At 42.9% G+C, this 24,916-nt stretch overlaps 3 protein-coding genes across 7 annotated transcripts in view; 2 read left to right on the top strand and 1 right to left on the bottom strand.

Moving 5' to 3' along the window:
• Positions 1–236: 236 nt before the first annotated feature.
• SMPDL3B (sphingomyelin phosphodiesterase acid like 3B) lies at positions 237–11,427 on the top strand. The gene is made up of 8 exons (XM_089478792.1): positions 237–1,458; positions 4,180–4,393; positions 4,984–5,081; positions 5,981–6,124; positions 7,806–7,978; positions 8,627–8,807; positions 9,510–9,643; positions 10,885–11,427. Exons 1-8 carry the CDS (start codon positions 1,398–1,400, stop codon positions 11,278–11,280), a joined length of 1,401 nt encoding a protein of 466 aa, XP_089334918.1. The 5' UTR covers positions 237–1,397; the 3' UTR covers positions 11,281–11,427.
• A 625-nt stretch (positions 11,428–12,052) lies between these two features.
• On the top strand, positions 12,053–18,370 carry LOC149304929 (XK-related protein 8-like). Its single transcript, XM_089479089.1, has 3 exons — positions 12,053–12,685; positions 14,449–14,645; positions 15,256–18,370. Exons 1-3 carry the CDS (start codon positions 12,351–12,353, stop codon positions 16,062–16,064), a joined length of 1,341 nt encoding a protein of 446 aa, XP_089335215.1. The 5' UTR covers positions 12,053–12,350; the 3' UTR covers positions 16,065–18,370.
• A 576-nt stretch (positions 18,371–18,946) lies between these two features.
• The window catches only part of LOC149304928 (protein phosphatase EYA3-like), a 65,295-nt gene continuing 59,325 nt past the window's right edge, over positions 18,947–24,916 (bottom strand). For all 5 annotated transcript variants that reach the window (XM_089479499.1, XM_089479501.1, XM_089479502.1 and 2 more), the window contains 2 exons: positions 23,127–23,227; positions 18,947–21,789 (listed from right to left, as the gene is read on the bottom strand). In XM_089479499.1, the coding sequence (XP_089335625.1) occupies positions 21,709–21,789; positions 23,127–23,227 (182 nt within the window). In that variant the 3' untranslated portion in view covers positions 18,947–21,708. The remainder of the gene's footprint in view (positions 21,790–23,126; positions 23,228–24,916) is intronic.

Raw genomic sequence — 24,916 nt, 5'->3', positions numbered from 1 at the left:
GAATCTCCCTCCTTGGAGGTCTTTAAACGGAGGCTGGATGGCCATCAGCCAATGGGGATGCTTTGATTTGGATTTCCTGCATGGCAGAATGGGGTTGGACTGGATGCCCCTTGCGGTCTCTTCCAACTCTATTATGCTATGATTTCTGTGATATGGATGTAGCCATTATTTGACATCAAAAATTGCAGGGGATCCGTTCTGGACACCCACACCCACACACACCGCAAAAACAGAGACTTGCCTATATTCAAGCCCCATAGACTTGAATGGTTGGCACACCGCAGGGGCACACCCCATTGAAAATAACAGAGGTCGCCCCTCCGTGAATATTCAAGACCGTGGACCTCAAGTCCATAAGAAAGGAAAGGCAACTGTAATTTGATTTAGTTAAAGTATAGGGCCTGGGGGCTGTAACAGACTTGTCAAGGTTAGACATGTGTAAATTGTTACTGCCTAAAACAACAAAACTCACCATTCATGCGTGAAGATCCCATTGATTTGGTTCTCAATGGAGATTGTCAAGTATGGCTGGGCATAATTGACAGCTTGTTAATTGCTTGTGGATGGTCAGGTGACAAGTTCCTAACATCTGGCTGCAGTGGGACATTTTGTTAACTTTCTTGTTTCTTAGTATAATTAGTATGCTTATCTCTCTTGCAGATTCATTTATTGTACCTAAGGAGATTATGGACTTTGAACTTATTTTCTCTTCTTCTCTGATTTTAGTACAGCAATGCAGAAGGCCCTGCCTTGAGGACAGTAGCCAGGTTGCATGACACAGTAATCCAGGGGGGCTCTGGTTTATCTGTTATGGACAGTGTGCTTTTGTATGCTGCAAATTGCGCCCACTTGTAGCAGGAGCAAGTAAACAAGCAAACAACAGAGGCCCTGCTGATCTCAAGATGACTTTAATGTAGTAAATTTTGGCTTCAGCATAATCTTGTAGCCACTATTTGAACTTCTACCTCTCATGGGAAACTTGCCCATGTTGGGAACTATAAACAACCCAACTCTGTCCTGTTAAGTCAGCAAATGATTAATTTCAGACACTCGAAGTAGTACATTTTTGTGTTCCTTTCTCTTTCTTCCCTCTCTCTGTCTTTGGATTTGGCTTTTTGAAGTGTAAAGACTTCTTTAGTCCTAGCATATACAGTATATATACACACACACACACACACATATACATACAAAAAGCCACAAAACTTTATGCACACTTTTAAAAAGCAGTGTACATTTCTAAGTAGGCAGATACAGTTTGGATGTCAAACGGAGTTGCTTTAGCAGCAGATGAGTCAGAGACTGGTACAGCAGAAATAAAGCCGGTCTAACTTCTCACACAGCTGCAAGTGCTGAAGGCAAAGCTGGTTATCATCTGGTGGCAAAGGCTGTGGACTAGAATGGATCTGTGGAGAGTCCTGTTGTTTTTGATAAACTTCAGAGTTGTAACAGCTACCGTAGGTAATGTATATATTTGTATGGTCATTTGAACAAATGTCATTTGATTGTGGGATTTAAAGCAATCTGATAGAGAAGTGTTGCAAATTGGGGTGCCACCCAGGGTGGAGCACAGCCAAAAGGAAGCACTCCCAACTCCCTGTCCCATGTGGCATTACTCATGAGTAAAGCCTTTCATGGCACGGAGGGACAATGCCAGTCTCTCTGCCGTGTGCAGCTTTACTCATGCGCCAGGGATGGGGGGATCCAGGCCCACTCCCTCTCTCCCATGTGATGCTTTACTTGCAACAGGGACGTAGCCAAGGGGGGGCTCCTTGGGGTCCGGACCCCCCCTCTTCCATTAGAAAAATGAATGGTGCGTGCTGCTGTGCCACCGCACCAAAGCCCCATTATAATGGTGGCACTTAGTCTGGACCCCCCCTTCCTAAAATCCTGGCTACATCCCTGCTTGCAAGTACAGCCTCACATGACAGGGACGGTCACAGGGAGCACCCATCAGGAAGGTGGGGAAAGCACTCATCAGTTGTCACACCCCTAGTGACACTACTGGTGTGAACTCATGGTTACAGCCTGAAATATTTTGATGCCCAATTAAAAGAACATTGGCCCCCAGTTCCATTCCATGTACAGCATCTGTCTTCACCTGTCAGAGGATGAGACAAGACAACATCCTCCACATCACCTAAGGCTGGAAAAGAGAATGTATGGTCCTCCAGACGTTCTCTGATACAACCCCTATCCTCCCCATCCAGTACAACCAGAAATAAAGAATGATGATGGGAGCAGTATTCTAATGCTATAACTACACATATCTCATCTCTGCTTTAAGAAAGAAGGGGAAAGAGGTGTCTGCACAGGGCACACTGCACTGTATAGTGCATTTTGTCTTTGTAATACCTCACTGCCATTTGTTCACAGACAAATACCGTAGTGCAGTGCCGACTTGTGTTGTTGGACTAAACTAGCTGTGTTGCCATCTTTCCAGGGAAAGGGGAAACTTGATTATGCGCTCCCATGGTGAAGCACCACTTAAATCAAAGGCATTAAATGCATCCAGACTTTCTTTGCCACGGCCCTGCATATATTGAGAGCTTACACTGCTCCACCCATGCTTGGCATCTAGAAAATCCTGTTAAATGTAGGCAGTCATGAACAGCTGACACATTGGAAGTTAGAATCTGGTCTGGGAAATGTATGGATGGTATCCTGTTGAGTGAGGAGCCATAGGTTAGTGATAAACAGAGCTTTGAAAACTTTAAATGTTTAAATTCTTTAAATTTAAATTCCAGAAGCTTTTCAGCACCATGGCTTGAGGAAGGTTATGTGAACTGTAACCCAAAAAGGTAATACTAGCAAGCTCTGCTGATCAGAACATTGCTTTATATTCAGAATGTCTTGGGTTCATGCCCAGACATCTTGAGGGGCAGGTTTGGCAGATGCCCCGCTCTTGTTGTCTGTCTTCTTCACCCCCAAAATTTGGTGATGAAGGCTGAATTCCCACCTGTAAAATAATTTGTACTTACCCCAGTCCCATCCCTATTCAAACACATGACATTCCTCCAGATTCAAAGTGGAAGCACTTCATTCCATGTCCTGAGAAGAGACCCCCCAAGTTTTCAAATATAGTTTGTCCATCAATGCCTCAGTTTTGACAATAATAACAGGGGAAGCATTTTAAAACTAATTTAGCAAATGCAGAATGCAATTTTATTGAAGAATCAATAGGTGAATGGTTAATTTTCTCCAAGGATACCTTGCTGGAGCTGAGAAACTTTCAATAAATGGAGTGTGGGGAACAAGAAAGGGTCGCCTCGGGAGATCTGCCAAGAATCTGAGGGAAGCTGTTTTGCAGCTTAGTCCGAAGGCAGCTGGTGCTTCAGGAGCAGCCTGAGGATAGGGACTCATCTTAGGGCATCAGCAACTATGGCAACACAACTACCACCTCGGTCCCCACAGTGGCTAACCTGGGCAGGTTACTTTTCCAACCCCACTCACCTCCCCTGTCAAATGTGGTGTAGTATGCCCAGGCGGAAAGATGGTGCAGGGGGAGGCAAAGACAAAAGAAAGCTCCAAGGCAGTCATGTCCACCAAAGCTTTTAATCTCTTATTCCCATATTCCTTGCAATAGGCCTTGCTAACTGGGTTTCTTGAATCATAGATTCACAGAGTTGGAAGAGACCTCAATGGTAATCAAGTCCAACTCCCTGCCATGCAGGAATACACAAAGCAGCCCAGACAGATGACCATCCAGCCTCTGTCTAAAAACCTCCAAAGGAGGAGACCCTCCTATCATCTAAGGGAACGTGTTCCACTGTCAAATTGATCTTACTGTCAGGAGGTTCTTCCTAATATTGAGATGGAACCCTTTTTCCTATAGTTTGACTCCATAGCTCCGGGTCCTATTCTCTGGAGTTGCAGAAAACAAACTTGCTCTATCTTCAGTATGACAGCTGGATGGTCAGTGTTTTGCTTACACTCCTTTATGAAGTGCTGAAGGGTTGATTATATTCAGTATGTCCCTTGAATTTTAATTGTACCTTGGAGGGAAGGTGCCCCAGAGATTGGGAAATTCCCTTGTTTGGACTACAAGTCCCTGAATTCCCAATTCTGGGGAATTTAGAATTGTAGTCCTCCAAAAGAAAAATACTCAAGCTCCTGCTAGACTTAACATTCATTGAAAGGCAAGATAAAACAATTTTATCACAGAGGTTTTGTCTTTTGCAGGCTACTTTTGGATCATTACAGACCTTCACCTAGACCCACAGTACCAAGTGGTGCCAGATCCTTTGAAGGTGTGCCCATCTGCTGGTACTCAGCCAGTGGCCAATGCAGGGACTTGGGGGGATTACTTGTGTGATGCGCCTTGGATTCTTATCAATTCCTCCATTTATGCCATGAAGGAGATCCTCCCTGACCCAGACTTCATTCTCTGGACCGGGTAAATACTTTGTGCATTGTACCTAAGCAAAACATGAAAATGCAGCCCTTTATTGAAAAATCTGTCTGTTAGCCATAGATGACCAAAGATCCCCTACATGTTAATGCTTTGAATTCCATGCAAATGACTGGAGACATAGAACCATGCTAAGTATAAAGCTTTCTAGGATAAAAAGTAATAGATGACAAATGTCCAGAGTTTAGAAAAAGTTGTGTGTTGCATTATATCTCCTAGAATCGCCAGCCAACATGAACTATGAACATGCCGGGTGGGGCTTATGGGAGTTGTAGTACAATTGTAATTTTCCTGAGCTCTCACATTGGTAAAGAGCTGTTACTACCACCCCGGCTTCTCCATGCTAACAGAAAAACAGACTGTTTCCTTCTCAGGAAACATTAAGCAATAGGCTCTTCATTCACTTGTTAGCTTAATTTTAAACACAGCCAAAATCCAGAAAATGGTCCCTATACCTGTTCCCTACTTCATTAGTTCTTGTGCATTGACTAGTGAAGGAATTGGCTTTTTTTTCTAATAGTATAGGCATCCTTGAGTTACAGATTCAGTCAAATAACATTTCTGCTATTTTGCAGGGATGACACTCCTCATGTGCCTGATGAGAAACTGAGTGAAGAATCTGTGTTAAAGATAATTGAAAAGCTCACTGACCTGATCAAGCATGCCTTTCCAGGTAAGGATCTCCCTGAACTATTGAGTGGCAACAAGGCAGTGACAAGAAATAAAGAGCCAGCTGTAATGAGCTTTACATTTCAGGAACACAGATTTAATTATACATCAGGGTAACATGTCAAAATCTATTACTAGTATTTCCACAACTGAGCAAGACTATAGAATCTACCTTTATAAAGGTTATCAGGGACAGGCTTCAGCAAGTATAGGTGAGGCTATATGTGGTAGAGTCTCCTTTTTTGGAAGTTCTAAACAGAGGCTGGATGGCCATCTGTCATAGGGAGTGCCTTGATTGTGCCTTCTTGCTTGGCAGTGGGTTGGACCAATGGCCCTTACACATATCAGTTAACACAGCTGAAGTAAAACCTCCATTATTTTTTTTGTCATCCCACAGCGTATTTATATAAAGCAAAACCTCCAAGTCATACTTCCCAGTTGAAGCCATACATATAATATCATACATCATAGTTGGATGAAACACATGATACATGATAGAATTCCCCAGGACAATATCATGGCAGCATTTGCCCAATCGTGACGCCAATGATAGTTTGATGTCTAGATGTGGCCACTGTGTTGAGGAATTCTGAGAAAAAATAATGAGCTGAGTCCTTTTTCAAAGGAATGATGGCATTTTCCTTTCAGAATCTGATGGAGAGGAACACTGTTTCTTGCGTATTACTATTGTGTGCATATTCTTTGCTTAGGTTTTCCTACTTTCCTGCCCTTTTTATCATCTAAACAACTTTAGTGATGCAGTAACTTTTCTGCTGTCCTGACTTTTGCAAAGAGGTGAGGTACCTCAACCAGTTGATATTTGTTTTGCACAGTTTGAGTACAATAACCTTTTCATTACCTGCTAGTCTCCCTACCATGCTATTTGACTTCTGCTTCCTTTAGATACTCAGGTATATCCTGCAATGGGCAACCATGACTTCCACCCAAAAAACCAGCTCCCAGCTGAGGAGAACAGGATCTACCGTGCAATAGCAGAACTCTGGCACCCTTGGCTGAACAACCACTCTGTGCAGATGTTCAGAGCAGGTACATGTGTGAGATTCATATGGGGTACTTTAGGCGAGAAAGGCTAAAGAGGAATCCAGTATGGCCAAACAAAACATGCCCATCTGGTTCTTTAGGGTATATAGGAAAATGGATTATTATCACAATCATAGGTCTTAGGAGGATAATTGGTTCATGTAAAATTAGAGCTCAGAAAAGTAACTTTATTTTGGAAATTTCATAGCAGGCTGGGAATGCTATAGCTCAAAAGAAGAACCTTTTCAATCTCTTGGTCAAAATATTTGTCCATCTATTTTAGGCTGGCATGCTGTTGAGAGGCTAAGTCATTGTAAACCAATTTATGAGTGCATAAAGTTGAATTGTGCAAATGCAACACTTTTGTATTCTAAAGAGGGGAGGGGAGGCGTACTTACACCATCAGGACCATTGTTCATGTGGAGCCAGTATCATGGCTGCTGCATGACATATCCCAATGCACACAGTGTCCTGACACACCATGTGTCTTTGTTGTGCAATCTGAGGTCCCATTACTGTACCCAATTGTGATTTATCATAGTCCACTAGCATGGTTGCATATCGTGCCAGTGACATAGGGCTGATACAGATGGCTCTAAAGTGGTGGCTTGATGCCAACCCTAAAGCCATGCCGCCGTGGTCTGCCTTGGAGGGTGCAAAAAGGAGTCACTTTTTGTTGCTCCTTTTTAGGCCGGATCGGAGCCATGACATGAGGTTGCCGAGGCCTTGATTCGGCCAGGAAAGGAGTGGCCTCTTGTAGCTCCATCCTGATGGAATGTGCTACCATTGGATGAATTCATGTAATCCTCACTGGTGTTCTTAAATTGAACTTAAAGAACTTGATGTTGTCTTCTGTTTTTAAATGCATATATACCCATTGTTTATTTTTATAAATTGGTTTTTATGGCTGTTCTTTTAAATTTCTTCTTGTTGTTTTGTAAAACTGACTTTTGTAAACTGCCTTAAGGTCAGCCTCAACTTACAACAACCCCATGAATGAGAGACCCTATCATCAATACCCTGACTCAGGTCTTGCAGACTTAGGGCAGCCATGGCTTCTTTGATTATGTCTATCTATCTGGTATGCAGTCTTCCTCTTTTCTTGCTGCCTTCTACTTGCCAGGCATTCTAGTCCTTTCTAGCGAGTCATGTTTTCTCTTGTTATGTCCAAAGTATGACAGTCTTAGGTTAGTAATCTTGGCTTCTAGGCAAAACTCAGGCTTTTAGGCAAAACTTGATTTGCTATAGGACCTATTTATTTGTGTTTTTAAATCTCCTCTCCAGCACCACATTTCAAATGAGTTTATTTTCTAATATGAAATTCTATGAAGCACTGCAATGTTTATACATTCTATTTCTTGTTTTGCTATATCTAGCTTCTGCTGAGTTATGCTTCTCATATTCCATATTCCAATTATAGGTGTTGTGTATCTTCAAATTTCCTCTGAGCATGTAAACAGCTGACGCTTGGGTCCACTTTTATTGTTAGCCATAGTGCCACTCATAGTTGTTCTCTGCTCAGTAGAGCAGTAGAGCTATTCTTCTTGTTGTTGTTGCAGCATCAATAATTGTATATTATTTGTTATTGTTGTGAAATGGTGACATAGAAAACTGTCTTTAGGGGGCTTTGCCCTGAAAGGAGTCGTACAGTAATTTTAAATAAACAGCCCTATTGGTTTTTTTTCAGGTGCTTTCTACAGTCAGTTACTGTCCAGTTCTGGGCCAGCAAGACGGATGGTTGTCCTCAATACAAATCTGTACTATGAAAATAATAACCAAACCATCAGCCTAGAGGATCCAGGAGGCCAGTTCCAATGGCTAGAGGATACGCTGACTACTGCAGCAGATGCAAGAGAAAAGGTTCCTTTCCTTACCGATGGTGATTTTATTCATTCATATCCCTCTTTTATTCATTCATATCCCTCTTTTCTCCCAATAATGGAGATCAAAGGAGCTTACAACTTACTTAAAAACAAAACATACTGACATAGGATCTTAGCATTTAAATGGGCTCATAAAGGTTTTCATCAGCACTTTGAATTTTGGCCAAAAATGGACTAGCATCCAGTGGGGACGTTGCAATAAGGGTGTTGTGTGCTCCCTTATGATAAAGGTGGGAGACCTATTTCAGAACAAGAGCCAAATTCAATTTCACATTCAGTTTTAAGGTCTACATTCCAGAAAAGGGTTGGAATAATTTTTTAAAACTTATTTTAGTTTAAAGCTTTTACTACCACTAGCTAATCCTTTCAGATCTGAGAATGGGGTAAAACATACTAAAGCTAAGAAAACACAAGAGGGCCAGAGTCTGTGGTTTCCCATTCCTGACTTATAGGCTACTTACCTTACTCAAATGAGAGCTGCAGCAAGACCAAGGCCTTACCGGGAACTGGCCTTATTTTTCAGAAAATGGTTCACGTAATCTCTGCTCCACCAATTATGCCAGGTTCTATTATCTGTATGTGGGGGTCTTTATATGTATCCTTTCTTGATTCCTTTTCTTTGTAGGTTTATATTATTGGGCATATCCCTCCTGGCTTCTTTGAAAAGAAACGAAGCAAGGCCTGGTTCCGAGAATGTTTCAACCAACGATACACAAAAATAATTCAGAAACATCATAGAGTGATTGTGGCCCAGTTCTTTGGGCATCATCACACAGATAGTTTTAGAATGTTCTACAGTGACACAGGTAAACTCCCTTTAATGACACAGGGTTCAAAGATCTTCCATAGCATGTCAGCTATTTTAATTGGTAGAACTAGTACCCATTTTTAGATTGTATGCTTTTGGCAGAGTTGTCTGTCTTGTTGTTGTTTTATTCTATAAAGTGTAAGGTACATTGATGGTGCTATATTTATTAAATAGAGTGTGATGATGATGATGATAAAATAATAATAGAAACCCCACAATGATTAGATAAAAACACAGTGGAAACTACACAACAGAGGGGTTTGAGGGAGTCCAGCAACCATCAGAGGGGCAATCTTTGTGGGACACTCCACACCCAGCTTCTTTGGTGATAACAGGTTGCAACTGATTGAGCAGTGCTACAAGCAGGACTGGGTGGCTGATCTAGTCTTGTTTTGCTTCCCACAATGCCCAGAGTGTAGCCATAGAGCAGTTTGCAGAGTGCCTAGGGCTTTCAAGAGGAGGAGTCACTGGTAGAATTCCTTGTTCCCTGGTAGCTGAACAAGAATGCCAAGTGTTAATTCTAGCACTGAACAACTGAGAGGGAAAGTAAAAACAGCCATACACTTCAATGGAACAGATGGAAAGCAACAAAAACTCTTAACATCAGTTGGCAGTGATAGCCACTTTTGTGCCAGAAGGCCTCTGGATAAGTGGTTGTGATGGTCTTCCTTATTTTCATTTCATTTGCTTTTTCTTTCAGGTTCTCCTATCAATGTCATGTTTTTATCTCCAGCTGTAACACCCTGGAAAACAACCTTACCAGGTGTGCACAATGGAGCCAACAACCCTGGTATCCGGGTGTTTACGTATGACCGTGACACTTTGCAAGTTGAGGTAGGGGGAAAATTTAAATTGCATGCATTTGACTGTGGAAAATCAAGTATCGGTCTCACAGTTTGACCTAACAACATGGGCAGTGAAGGACAGTATTCTGGTAGGCAAATTAATGCTTTGTCTTTTAGGGGAAAGATGCATTGCAGAATATATAAAATTAATCACAGATATGAAGAAAGTGGCTAGGGAGAAGTTTTTCCCTTCTCCTCTAATACTAGAGAGCTAGTATGGTGTAGTGGTTTGAGCATTAAACTTTGATTCTTGGAAATCAGTGTTCAAATCCTCACTTAGCCATGGAAATGGTTTGGGTGGCCTTGAGCACGTCAGACTACCTCATTCTAAAAGAAAGGCAATAACAAATCCCCTCTGAACAAATTTGCTAAGAAACCCCCGTGATAGCTTTCTCTTAGGGTCTCTGTAAGTTAGAAATGACTCAAAGGCATACAGCAACAACAAAACTAATACTAGAACACCTGGAGTTATCCAAAAAGAAATTCTTCTTCACATACTGGATAGTTAAATTACAGAATTTGCAACCAAAAGATGTGCTGATGGCCACCAACTCTGATGGTTTTCAAAGGGGATTAGATAAATCAATGGCATATAAAACATGGTAGCCATGAACCTGGATTACAAGCAGCGTCCCTCTGAACACCAGTCCCTTGTGTTCTGCTTGTGGGCAGCTATGATAAACTGTTAGATTTATTGAACTTTTAAGTCCCAGAAACATAGTCAACATAACCAATGGGCCAATTCAAACCACTGCATTGAATGGGGATGAGCATACACGGATTTTGTTATACACGGGGGATCTTGGAACCAAACCCCAGCATATAACAAGGGTCCACTGTATATCATTCTTTATGCCAAGTTCATGGGTGAGTGTGGATTCATCCATAGCCAACACAATGCCATCCATGCTCAAGAAGAACCTATCAAGATCAAGGTTTGTAGAAATATTGTCCCTGCTACAAAACCACTTTTGGGGTATGGAATAGCCATTCCATAGTTGGGGAGATATGGAAAAGCTTGCAGTGGGGAGATATGGAAAAGCTTGCAGTGATGCAGGCAACTGAAATGCAGTATCCTAGGAAAGGACATAGTTGCCTGGAACCCTGCAGTAGAGCCCTGCACATTGCAATATTTTGTTGCTGGTCCCTTTTCTAAATTAATAAAACCAAATGGTTTGCTCCCACCACTGAGTTGCCTTTGTTGCTTTGCAATGTCTTTTGTTGTTTTAGGATATGGTTACTTATTATTTAAACCTCACCCACGCTAACCAGAGAGCACCTGAATGGAAGAAAGAATATAGCCTGACAGAAGCTTTCCAGATCCCAGATGCTTCTGTCCAGTCCATGCACCTGCTACTGGAAAAGCTTGAGAAGGACCAGGAGCACCTCCAACGGTATTATCAGTATAACTCAGTTCAATATGACCTGACATACTGCGATGACAATTGCCAGACTGACCATCTCTGTGCCATCCGGGAAGTAGATTTTGCAAAATACAGCCAGTGCATCCAAACCAGGAGTGCTGCAGCAGCATCCTCAGCCTCCATGCTGTATCTTGTCTCATGTTGCTCCATACTTGGGCTCATTCTTCTAGGACTGTGGGGCCTTGGGCAGAGTGGGACATGAGCAGGATGGTATAGATTTCACATAGGCACAGAAAAGCCTGACGATTGCTATAGAAGCATATAGTTGGAAGAGACCACATGGACAATCCAATCCAAGAAAATTTAATGATGGAATGTTTTATTTTAGCATGATGAATAAAATATTTACAACAAGGTGTCCATACATTCTCCAAATCATTTGCTGGTCCCCAAAGTGGGCGGTAGTGCCCCCCAAGGGGTGTTGGAAAGCTCCAGTGGCCTTGGGAAAGCCACATGCTCCCAGCCTCAGAGGATGGCAATGGCCAACCCTCTGTGAAGAAACATGCCAGGAAAGCCCTGATAGGTTTGCCTTAAGGTTGACATAAATCAGAAATAACTTAGAGGCACACAACAAAAACTGCAAAACTCGGGCTTCCATAGAATGGAGCCAGGGTCCCTTTCTGCTACGTGTTTATAGTGCTGTGGACTTACTTTGATTGTCATGGTTTCATCTGATGGAGCCCTGGCATTTGTGTTTTAGAGACGCACTTGGAATCGCCAGCCATTGAGCTGTAGTCTATTGCCATACTACCAATCCCTGGACCCTTAAGGACGCAGCCATGGCCCTCAAAGTGGAATCACACCCCTCCCTCCACATTCCCTGGAGTTGGGCCCACAGAAACCCTGTGGATGTGGGAAATCCACAAATAACAAAAACACTGTGTTTTTTAACCTCTCTAGGAATCTGTAGGTCCTCCAATACAACTTTATGGTCAAGACATTGACCATAGAGTTGCGCTGGAGGAGATACAAATGCCTAGTGGAGCGTCCTCTCTAGGAATCTCTAGGTCCTTCAGTGGGACACTTGCCTAAGGCTGACCATAGAGTTGTGCTGGAGGAGACACAAATGCCTAGTGGAGCGTCCTCTCTAGGAATCTCCAGGTCCTTCAGTGGGACACTTGCCTAAGGCTGACCATAGAGTTGCGCTGGAGGACCTGGAGATCCCTAGAGAGGACGTACTCATAACATCAGTGAATAGCAAAAGCAGCCTCCGGGGAGAGGCCTCCTGGGCGGCCCTTCCCAGCCCCTCTTTCCTTCCCTCCTTCGTCCAGGATGCCATGGTCTCCCTGCGGCCCCCGCTGCGTCCCTGCCGGGCCTCCTCCTCCTCCTCCGTACCGCCGCCTGGAGCTGGCCTTCTCCTTCCTGGGCACCGCGGCCTTCCTGGCAGACGTGGGCGCCGACGCCTGGGCGGCCTCCCTCTACCTGCGAGCCGGGCAGGGCTCCTGGGGCGGAGTGTCGCTGGGGCTGATGGCCTTGTCCTCTCTGGCGCTGCAGTTCTTCAGCTGGGCCTGGCACCGAGGCGACCCCGAGGCAGTCCAGCAGCGGCAGCCGCTGGGCAGAAGGGCCCTGCTGGCGCTGCACCTCCTGCAGCTGGGATACCTGCACAGGTGAGGCGGTTGCAGCCAAGGCCACTTCCATCCATCAAGGGTTGACATGTATAGCTCTTCTCTTGATAGCAACCATAGACATGGAAGAGACCCCAAGGGCATCCAGCCCAACCCCATTCTGCCATGCAGGAACTCTCCATCGAAGCCTCCCCAGAGAGAGAGTCAGGAACGTATAGCTCTTTTGTGGATAGCAACCATAGACTCAGGACTGTCAAGGATTCAGGAAACACACAGGCGAAGCATGCCTAACAAATGAGCATCCAGCCTCTCCAAATCTGAGGTCCAGAGTTCGATGGCTTTTAGTTCACTCACTTGGTTTCAGTAGGTCTTTGACACATCCTTGCAAAAAAGCTACTGACATGCAGGACCATTTGTAATTGGTCGACTGATCAAGCCGAAGGGTATTCGGCAATGGCGGGAAAGAAGTGACTATCCAGGTGCTGGCCCTGGTTCTGTTCAACGTCTTCATCCACGGCTTGGATGAAGGAATAGAGGCCATACTTATCACATTTGCAGAAGACACTAAATTAGGAGGGAACGGGATCAGAATGTAAAATGGCAGAATAGAAAGCTGGCTGAAATTAACAAAATGAATATCAACAAGGGAAAAAATGTAGGCTACTATGCTTAGGCACTAAAAACGAAACGCACAGCTATAGGATGGGTGACACCTGGCTGAATGAGAGACTTATATGTCTGAAAGGGATCTAGGAGTCCAAGTAGACCACAAGTTGAACATGAGTCAACAGTGTGATGCGGCAGCTAACAAGGCCAATGCGATTCTACGCTGCATCAATAGAAGTATAGTGTCTAGATCAAGGGAAGTATTAGTGCCACTGTATTCTGCTTTGGTCAGGCCCCACCTTGAATACTGTGTCCAGTTCTGGGCACCACAATTCAAAAAGGACATTGAGAAACTGGAGCGTGTCCAAAGGAGGGCGACTAAAATGGTGAAGGGTCTGGAAACCATGCTCTATGAGGAAAGACTCAGGGAGCTGGGGATGTTTAGTCTGGAGAAGAGAAGGTGAAGAGGTGATTTGATAGCCCTGTTTAAATATTTGAAGGGATGTCATATTGAGGAAGGAGCAAGCTTTTTTCCTGCTGCTCCAGAGACCAGGACCCGAAGCAATGGATGCAAACTGCAGGAACAGAGATTCCACCTCAACATTAGGAGGAACATCTTGACAGTAAGGGCTGTTCAACAGTGGAACACACTCCCTCGGAGTGTAGTGGAGTCTCCTTCCTTGGAGGTGTTTAAGCAGAGGCTGGATGGCCATCTGTCAGGGATGCTTTGATTTAGATTTCCTGCATGGCAGGAGGTTGGACTGGATGGCCCTTGTGGTTTCTTCCAACTCTATGATTCTATACATTTACATCCCAGTCTTTCACTGAGGAAGTTGGGTTGGCCCTCCCGTATTAATCTTCACAGCAATCCTTGAGATAAGTGAGGCTGAGAGACAAAGTGAGTAAGCTTTGGGACAATGCAAATTCAAACTGAAGTCTCCTTGTGCTTCCTTCTGTCCAGCACTGGTTCTCCTTTGTCCATAATAAGTCCCTTAAATCAACATTTCTCACACTATTTCATTGTACACTAGCAATGTTTCCATCTAATGTGCCAGGGACCAGTAATGTATTTGTGCCATATTATGATGATGCTTTCCTTCACTGCAGACCAGCAGCTGAAGGCTTGCAAACTACCACTGGTCCTCAGGTCAGTGCTTGGAGTTGCACTGTTTTAAACAATGCTGTGTTGCCTTGAGCAGATGTCTTCATGCCTTGAAGGTGGGTTTCAACGTGTGCCAGATGGAAACTGCGGTAGAGACAGAGCGGGCCTATGCTATTTTCCTGTCCCATGACATCAGCTTATTACGCCTTTTTGAGACCTTCCTGGAGAGTGCCCCTCAGCTCACATTGGTGCTCTACATTATTCTGCACACAAGTAAAGTGGAGATATTTCAAAGTGAGTGTCTAGTAGTAAGGGAAGGGGGATGCCTTTTTTGTTGTTGTTGTTCCAGGAATTTCCTTCTTTATAGTTTACATAATTCATTACGTCTTATATTTCTGGTGTTCACCCTGAGTGCCATTGATTTTGTAGCCACACACACACACAAGGTGAGGAACCTCAACTGTTTATAGAAGTACAAAAAAATGATTGTGGAGCAGGATGTAATAGCGATAGGGAAAACCCTTGCAACAATTCTGTGAAAACTGGCTACTACAGAGGGGGAAAATTATGCCAGTAGATTGGAGTTTCTGAAATTAAGACTAGAAACACAGCATGCTTAAAGTCAGGGATGGAAATCATGTGGCTCTCCAAGTGTTGGATTGCAACTCCCAGCATTACTCACCATTGTCAAGGTAAGGCACTGCAATCTCTAGGATTGCTGGGGCACTGCAGTCCAATGACATTTGGAGGGCCACATGAGCCCCATTTTTATATGCAAATTCACACTGGAAGGGTGTTGAATTTTGTACCCAGTAGTACAATGTTTCTTGTTAAGCAGTGTAAAGTTTACTAGTTTCTTTCTCAGAGTGTACTTTATTTCTCCTCTCTCCTTGTCTCATTGCAGTACTTGGCATTTGCACATCTTTCTTCTGTATTGCCTGGGCACTCTTGGATTATCATCAGTCCCTGCGCAGCTTTCTGCAGGAAAAAGACAAGCTGAATTTCCTGTCATCAGTCCTCTACTTCCTGTGGAACTTCCTGTTGGTGTGCCCCCGGATCCTGTCCCTGGCTCTCTTTGCTGTGCTCTTCCCACGCTACATTTTCCTCCACTTCCTGGGCGTTTGGTCCGCCATGTTCCTTTGGGTCTCATTACAAGGCACTGACCTCATGGAAGATAACTATGAATGGACATATCGGTCAGTTGTAGCTGTCATCCTCTATTTCTGCTGGTTCAATGTGGCTGTGGGGAAGACATGCCACCGTTCAGCCATATATCACACATTCATGTTGCTGGACAACATTATCCTCTCTGGTTCATGGCTCTGGCACAATGATCCGTTGAACATGGACCCCCACCTGCTGCATGTTCTCTTTGCTGCCCTGCCATGCTACATCCTTGGCATCCTTCTAAGAGGGGTCTACTACAAATATTTTCATCCAACAGTCCAGGCTGCATCCCCAAGCGTTTACGATGAAGTGGATAGCCAAGGGTCCGGGAGTGACAAAGACATTGGTTTCCAGCAAATGGTTGTGGTGGGCCATGTGGACCATTGGAAATACACTAATGTTGTGGGACATGTTAACATACAAGCTACAGCATACAAAGACATGCAGCATACAAGGATATACAAGCTGTCCCAAAACTTCTTTATGAGAACTTCACAGGACAGGCAGCATCAAGAAAATGGGACTCTTGTTGACATATATTTGTGATCTTTAAATATTAAGAGCCCCATAAGGGCAGGACTTTGTACACTAGTTTGAAACACACCCACACACCATGTTCGTATTATGCCTTCAGAGCTACATGCTAAGCTTCTTGTGAGGTCACTGGTGTGAGGTAGTCCAGGATGCTAAGCATCCCTGGATTCTTGAGCATAGAAGTCCATGCTCAAGGCCAGCTTTTCCTCACCTGATCTGCACCAGTTGGGTTGAACTACATAAGCCCCAGCTAATCATAGCCTGGGAATCCTGTGGTTTAGCATGACATCTGAAACAAGTACACTGAGTTCCTTTACTTACTAAGTTATTGATTTACTACTAGTCTTGTGTGGCCAAATAAAGAGCAGGGGTGGGCAAAGTACATCCTTCCAGATGTGTAAGGTTTCCAGCATTCATGCTGGAATTGTAATCCAGAAACATCTGGAAAGATGTTCCTGGAAAGAATGTTCCAAAGATGTTCTGTGAATAGTTCTGTAGTTAATCTTCTTGTCTTACCAGTTCATGGCTCGGTTCTTCTGCCCCACAATCCTATCTGGATTTGGGTTGGGGGGGAGGTTGTTCTGTCATATAGCATAATTTAAAATATGGTAAACATCCAGGGGTAACCGTGTTGGCCATATAGCAAATCCAATAACTTAATAATAATAAAACTTTATTTATTTATATCCTGCCTATTCTGGTTAGGCCTATCGGAAGAGATCCATCTTGACAACTTTTTTAAAGCTATCCAAGCTGGTAATATGACGTATCTCATCGGATAGGCCATTCCATAGTCTAGGAACGGTTGCAGAAAATGTCCTCTGGGACACTGCAACTGATCTGGTCTTCACCAGTTGTAACCAATTCTTCCCAGAGGACCTGAGGGTGCAGGGTGGATTGTGCGGAAGAAGGCGATCCTTTAAATAGGTTGGACCCAGGTCATGAAGGCTTATAGGTCAATAACAATACCTTGTACTGCGCCCGGAAACTGATGGGCAGCCAGTGAAGTGATTTTAAAATAGGTGGAATATGGTCGTTTCTTTGTTTTACCTGCAACCAACCTGGCTGCCATGTTTTGAACCAATTGAAGTTTCCAGACTAGGTACAAGGGTAGCCCCATGTAGAGTATATTGCAAAAGTCAAATTGTGATGTTACCAGTGCTTGTACCACGGTTTCCAGGTTCCCCGGCTCCAAGAAAGTACACAGCTGGCATATCAGCTGAAGCTGATAACAAGCACGCCTGACCATTGCATTTACCTGATTTGTCATCTGGAGCGACGTGTCTAGGAGCACCCCCAGACTACAAACACAGCCCTTTGAGGGGTGTGTGTGACCCCATCTAGGACCCGTTGGTGTATCCCACTACCTGCATTAGGGGCCCTTAATATGAGTTCCTCCATTTTGTCTGGATTCGGTTTTAATCTGTTTTCATCCAGTCCAATAATGCCTTAAGACATTCATTGAGAGGCGAGATGTCATCTGTAGTCAAAGCTGTAGACCGAGACATGGAGAAATGTATCTGGGTGTCATCAGTGTACTGATAACACCCTGCCCCTTGTCTCCAAATGATCTCTCCCAGCGGCTTCATATATATATTGATAGCATCGGGGACAGGATGGTGCCTTGAGGAATTCCACAATTAAGCTCCTTTTTTGAGGAGTACCTGTCCTTGAGCATCACCCTCTGGAATCTGCCTGAGAGGAAGGAACTGAACCATTGCAATGCAATGCCTGCAATTCCTAGCTCTCTCAGATGTTCCAGCAGGATGTTATGATCGTGTCAAAAGCTGCTGAGAGGTCTAAAAGCACCAACAGGGTCACGGTTCCCCTGTTGATGCCTAGATGATGGTCATCAGCTAAGGCAACCATGGTAGTCTCAACTCCATATCCTGTCCTAAAGCCAGTTTAAAATGGATCTAGCTAATTGGTTTCATCCAAGACCACTTGGAGTTGAAGGGCAACAGCCCTCTCAATTACCTTGCTTAAAGAATGGTAAATGGTAAATGAGACACTGGCCTATTGTTGTTCATAACCAGGGGGTCTAGGAAAGGTTTCTTCAGAAGTGGTCTAACAACCGTTTCTTTCATTTACTTTCATTTGATTTACCGCTCATGGAACTTTAGCAGATTTCATTGTATAATTTAGGATACAGAAAGTTGTCTCATATCAGGTGAAATAATTGTGCCATCTAGTACTCTCTTATACACACAGGCACCCCTTCAGTCAACCTGGTGCTTTTCAGATAGTTTAGATTATAAGTGCCTTAAAGTATTGCTGGTTATGAAGTTATTTAGACAGAATAAAGAAGTTCAGTTCTGTATTGTTTTTATATCTCTGTGTGTGTTTGTATCTCAAGCCATTTCCCAGCTCAAAAGGTTAAAGGCTTACAAAAGTTAAAACAGATGCAGCTAAAACTATATACATAAATTAAAATATAATCTGTGTTAAGGTCACTGTGGAGGCTGGAAGAGAATACCAATCTCTGCATTGATGTGTGCACCCAGGACAGCCAGGAAGGAGGAAGAACAGGAGAATGCCTGTTCTTCCTCTTCCCTGCCCTTTGCGTGCCACAAAAAGTGACTTTGCGTGCTATCTCTGGCATGCATACCATGAGCCTAGCCTATCCCATAGAGTTGTTGTGAGGGCAACAGGCATACTGCTATGAGCAATTTGAAGGCAGGGTGGGATAAACATGTATTTATACAAAGAACAGAAAACAATGCAACGGATATCGAGAAGTGGCGGGTTGTATTTAGTGGTGTTTCTCGCCTGTAAATCTATGTGAAAACTGATACATGCCAAAAACTTGGGAACTGCCACTCTCCAACTTTTCTGTACTAAGAGCGATTTTGGATTGATATTTTTTTTTTAGGAAGGAAGAAACATTCTTTTCTTTTTTTAAATAGAAAATAAAAGACTTTATTTTTTTTCCAGTTCACAGGACAATTACACAGAACATGATGCTCAATGAATCTGTACCCATTAATGCCTTCCAATCACAACCACTGAAACAGCAGATGCTCAGTTTGGACACTGGTAGGATCCTGAGGGAGAACAAGAATTTTACATCAGCTAACACATTGGCCTCCATCCCAGCCACTGCCTCTGGTGCTTGATGGGACCTTTAATTAACCAAGGCAGCAATGAAAACCCAGTCGGAGATGAAAAGTCCAACCCTGCACCCCACTGCATTGTTAAGAAGACCTAAAGGGTGCAGAGAGCTTTAAAATAAAATGGACTGGTGCCTGATAGCTAACCCAGGAACCAAGAGCAGGAGGCAAAAACTCTACCAATTTCCACATAGTTTATGAAGACCCAAGAGAGGCAGCCAACAAAATTCAGTGATAAATGAGCCAGGACACCCTTTAAATAAGGTAACAGGAAAGAAAGTACCACCACCTGAGGGAATGAGGCAAAATGAAGTTCACATACATCAGAAAAGACAGCATATAAATATTATCCGAGGCAGAGAAAAACCTGCACAAACAGGGATACAGTTTTGAAATTTTGAAGGTTTCCAAAACAGTTTCTCTAGGTAAAATAGAGTTCAGAGCAACACTTTCCCATTTCCACCAGCTTCTTGAAAGCACTTTAGAAATAAATGCATTTTTAAATTTAACTTTTGGACTGACAAGAGCTCCATACAGCATTTCCAGGCCAAGTTTTAGGATGGAAGTTAAGGCACAGAGTTGATTCTGACATCAAGCACAGCTTGTAGCAAAGAGGGAGGATTCAGAGAAAGACAGAGTAACAGAACAGTGTGTGGAAGCTAGAAATGCCTTTTTATTCAACACCGCTCTGCTGTTGTCAGTAAGTCTGTAGGAGATGCTGGCTGGGAAAATGTCAGGAAACAAGGCAGTTTTGTGGTTTTTCAGTACACGAAAAAGGCAGAAAGTTTCTCTCTTTGGTGCACATATCTGCCCAGAATCCATGTACCCAGCATATGCTATGCCTCATGGAGAAAGAAATCATTACATTGCCACTGTAGGGAGAAGAAATAACACTCTCCCCCTTTTAAGAATTTGCAAGTAGATGACTACATCATCAGAAGGGGTTGGGTGTAGCAGCATGTATTTATATGTGAGCTTAGAAATGTTTTGCTTGCCCCCACCCCGCCAGACTGAGAATTTGTAATCCAAAAAGTAACTTTCTCAAGAACTGACTGCATGGTCCTTAATCACATGGGAACCTTCCCTGAGAGCTGTCAGATTTTAGCTGGGACTAAAAATCTTTTATGTGAAGTCAAAGGTTAATCTTTTATGCCTTTCTGTCCAAACCAGTACGTAAATGAATCCGGCAGGCTGAAATTTCAGAGCTGTCTGTAGACAATCCTACCACCTATCAACTTTCTAACATACTGTTCGTATTGTGCAAGTGAGAAGAGGCATTTCTGCTACAGCAGTGTTTGTTCTGCTAGACCAGTGGCGGCGAACCTATGGCATGAGTGCCAGAAGTGGCACTCTGAGCCCTCTCTGTGGGCACACACGCCATCACCTTCAGCACAGAGTTCGCCAGAGTTTATTACTAGAACATCAGAGGGACATGGCACTTTGCGATAAATAAGTGGGTTTTGGGTTGCAGTTTGGGCACTCAGTCTCTAAAACGTTTGCCATCACTGTGCTAGACCAACCTAGGTTCAAACACTAGTCTAGCAAAAAGTGGAAGCTGAAATGCCTCTTAGCAGTTGCTGAACAGTAGAATGATATTCTGGACAAGGACATTATACAGATCTGAAACCCCTCTTCAAAAATCTGAGTGTAGTTCAGAGTTTCAACAGAAACATAGGATGTATGAGCTGAAATACTGCTTGGGAAGTCAGCAGGTCATGGCAAGTACTGGTAAGTTAAAAGAAAGCAGAGAAAAGTGACCAAATGGCAAGTTCCTATTATTCCATGCTGAAATGTTACACTGTCTTAAGAGAGGGCCTTTTTCTTCTTCTTGACTTATGCAAGCAAGGTAATGAAAAAAGGGATGAAAGCAGGATGCTCAAAACTCATTAGGCAACAAACTGTTTTTCTTCTTATCTGGTCATCTGCTATCAACCACACTGAAATACTCTCCTGCAACATATTGAGAGAGTTAGTGAAATGGAGAACCAGATATTTGCTAGGGAAAAAAACTCTTACAGGGAAGTGAATACAGCTATCACCTCTTGGTATCAAAGAACCACTGTGTATATTCAGTACCCCACAGACAGACAGATTTTCAGTTTTCTCTGAAAAATGGAAGTGTCTTTTGGCTTTGCAAAAATGAAGATAGTTTTCCTGGACCCTGTTCTCAAAACCCCCTCAAACAATTCACTTCCTTTTATGTTTGAAAGTTTGAGAGAGATGTTAAGGTGACAGAGTACACTACAAAAATGTACTGCTTTCCCCCCCTTTAAGTGTAATACCACAAATGGCTGCACAGTGAGAGAGGTCTTTGCTGCTGGAGATAATTCCACCTGGGATGCTCTACTGAGTCTCAGAAAATTCCCTTCTCAAGGCTCTTTAGCAGCTCTCCTGGAAATGCAATGATGTGGTGCTTTCTGCTATACATGTCTGTTAGCTACATTTCTTTTGTCTGCATAAAACAAAAAAAGGAAGCCCCCAAGCAAGTTCTTGTTAAGCCGTGGGGGCATTTGTGAGCTGTGCCAATATGCCTTTCACTCAGCTCTTCAAAGAAAGTCCAGTTCAAGAGCCTGGTGGAGGGACACCAAATCGGCATGGTTCGTGATTCTCCAAAAGGGCATGTTGTGCTGCAAGAGAGAGAAACAACATCATTTACTTTTATTTCCTTCCTCTTATCTGATGCAGTCAAGACAGTATACATACTTGGCTTCCTTCTCCTCACTTTTATTCTCCCAACAACAATATTGTGATTAAGTTAAAATCTTACGATTAGGTTAAATTGAAAGAATGTGACAAGCATTCCACTGAGTCTTATGACTAGACTAGAACTTCGTGACTAGAACTTTGCTCTCTCCAGTACCAGTCTAATTCTCTAACCACTGCAGCACATTTGCTCTCCAATTACTTATGAAATGTACATGTTAACTAGCTTTATGCTGTCACTGTACAGCAGGAACATATTATCTCCTGTCAAATTAGAAGGCTGCTGTAATAGGACTCCTTATAATGAAAGAGTTTGTCTTTGTAATCATGAGTCTATTCAGAACTTAGTACATGTTATACTTTAGTGTGATATATTGAGCAGAACAACATTTGCAGCCCATATTAGAGTCGGAGAGTGGTGGAGTCTCTTCCTTTGGAGGTTTTTAAATATAGGCTGGATGGACATCTGTCAGGAGTGCTTTGATTGTGAGTTCCTGTATGGCAGGAGGTTGGACTGGATGGCTCTTGTGGTCTCTTCCAACTCTATGATTCTATGGTTCCATTCCAAATGGCAAAGTTTGCCACTTTGGTTAAGTCAAAATAAAAATCTAAAATCTCTGGAAAACAACTGAGGCAGTTAAATCAAGTACCTTACTTTGCATTTCCTTTTTTTAAAACTGATTTTTTAAAAGTCCACTTTATAATGTATTAGGTTAAAAAAATTGTTTCAAGATATAGTTTCAAAACATTATATATGGATATGATGCGTTTTAACCTATGGAAATGTTATCACTATTTTTATACTTTGTTGTCTGCTATGACTTTGTGCTAAAGGAATACAGATAGTTGTTGTTAATTTATTCGCTTCACCACAAGGAGATGGCAGGAGTCAGCAAAGAAAGGAAACGCTAAGAGGTAACTGGCTAAAGTCCTATTCTTAAACAAAAACACTTGCTTTTGATAGCAGCTGCTGATACATTACAAGCTCACCCAACAAACAGAGGGTATAGCTGTTACATGTGAATCTTTGAGGTTATTCAATCCTTTTTTTTACCAGAAATCTATAAGAAACTTCTTTTGCTTTCTGAATTTCCCTATACTGAAAGGTCAGGTTCTCTAGGGACACCCCAGCTTACCTGGACACACTAAGAAATGGAATACATTAAAAAGACACAGGACAAACAAAAACACCATGGCTGTGCTTTCCCAGAGGCAAACAGCTCAGGAAAAGATACAGCAAATCAGTGGGTCCCACAGTCACCTGTTTGGCTGCCATCTCTTCATCACGTCCATCACCAATCACCACATATGTGACTTTCTTCCCAAATCGAGAGACAATCCTTTCAAAACAGCTCTCTTTGCCTGCCAAGAAAACACATCTGTATTTGTGATGATGGCTCAAGGCATGTTACAGGTACAGCACAAATGGTATCACCAACTGGCATTCTTTCATAGTCAGGGCTCACGACTAATGCCCCATCCCAGGTGTCCCTTACTTTTATTTTTGTTTTGGACCAGTGCTCCAAATTACTATTAAACAGCTGGGACAAGCTTGCCATTTTAATCTCTAACAATGTCTCAAGGGAACATTACGTCGGTGGTATTATGACCAAGTAATATAGAGGCTAGACTTATCTGTTTGCTGCTGTTTCAAGTATTACTGCTACTAGTGGATGTTTCAAGTAAGCCCACCAGAACCCACAGAGAGGAGGGGCACTTGGACAAAGAGGCATCCAAACCTGGGGCTGGCATACCATGTTTTGGCATCTCTGCTATAACTAACAGGTCGCTCCCTCTGGGCTCTTAAACATGTCTTCATCAATCTTGTAATTGTGGATATCAAAGTCCAAGGATTACCACTTTTATCTACTTTGTAGGTATGCCTCACTCAATGATGAATGCCACTTCACAAAAGAAATCTTAGTTAATCAGATGAGCAAAGGAACTACTAAGTGAGCTAGTAAATGATTAAAATGTGTCTGGGCTGATGGAAGTTGTAGTCCATCAAATTCTGAAGAGACACAAGTTGCTCATTCCTATTTACTGAAGAGGGAAATAGGAGTCTTCTGAAAAGAGAAGTTGCCATTTATTGTTGTTATAAACCCTTACAGGAAATAAATTCAAAATATTCTGCCTAATGAGCTGAATATTTTTAGTATGTTTTTTTAAAAAGTGACTAATTAAAACAAAAGACTTCAGCACAGCACAGTCTACTAATACTAGTTACATAAAATTTCTATCCAGTTTCCTCATCAAGAAGTGTTGTTATGAAACATGCGTGTCTAGTTGGGAAAATGCATGTTTGCTGCGGGAAAAATACAACTTTGCAAAATATGTCCTCTTCAACATTCAGAAAAATTACTACAACTCCCCCAGTTGAAACTGACATTAGATATGCTGGCTGGGATATCCTAGAGGCTGTAGTTCACAAAATGACTTCCTCAAACCCCACTCTAAAATACAAACTGCTAGGCTACGGCTCAACGATGTACTGTACGAGGATTATTGCAGGATGTAAGCAGGCTAAGTCCTTCAGTTCATGAGACATGCCTCTGCAGATGTTTCAACATTACAAGAGTACAGCCTAGCTCTTCCATGGACTACACAGATTGTATTAAAATCTGGGCACTTGGAGCTGTGTTCAGGAACACAACTTGTTTCTCCAAAGCACGGCTGACATAACAATGTTCCCCATGTTGTTGGACTGCAACTCCCCTCAGCCCTAGCCAATGTATCTGGGATAAGGGAAGATGGCGCGACAGTCCAATAACACCTGCAGGGCCACATGTTCCACAATGCTGCTCCAAATGATTTTGTGTACATGCTTTCTGGAAAATAATGCTGGGTTGATTTAAAACGCTCTAGTCTTCATAGGAAGAGCCATGCTATGTCAGACCTGCTCCCTAGTAGCCAAACAGAAATTTTTGGAAATTCCACATGAGTGCACTAGCATTCTCCCACTTATTCCCCAGTTCCCACTATATAGAGGAAGAGGTAATATTCATTTGATACTGGATACTAGATTTCTGTCCATTCTTATTGTGCACTGAT

This window comes from Sceloporus occidentalis, unplaced genomic scaffold (assembly GCF_023333645.1).
Source record: "Sceloporus occidentalis isolate IW3139 unplaced genomic scaffold, rSceOcc1.0.p SCAF_13, whole genome shotgun sequence".
Taxonomy (NCBI): Eukaryota; Metazoa; Chordata; class Lepidosauria; order Squamata; family Phrynosomatidae; genus Sceloporus; species Sceloporus occidentalis.
The sequence above is the reverse complement of the archived record's forward strand: the minus strand, read 5'-3'. Positions and strand labels throughout refer to the sequence as shown.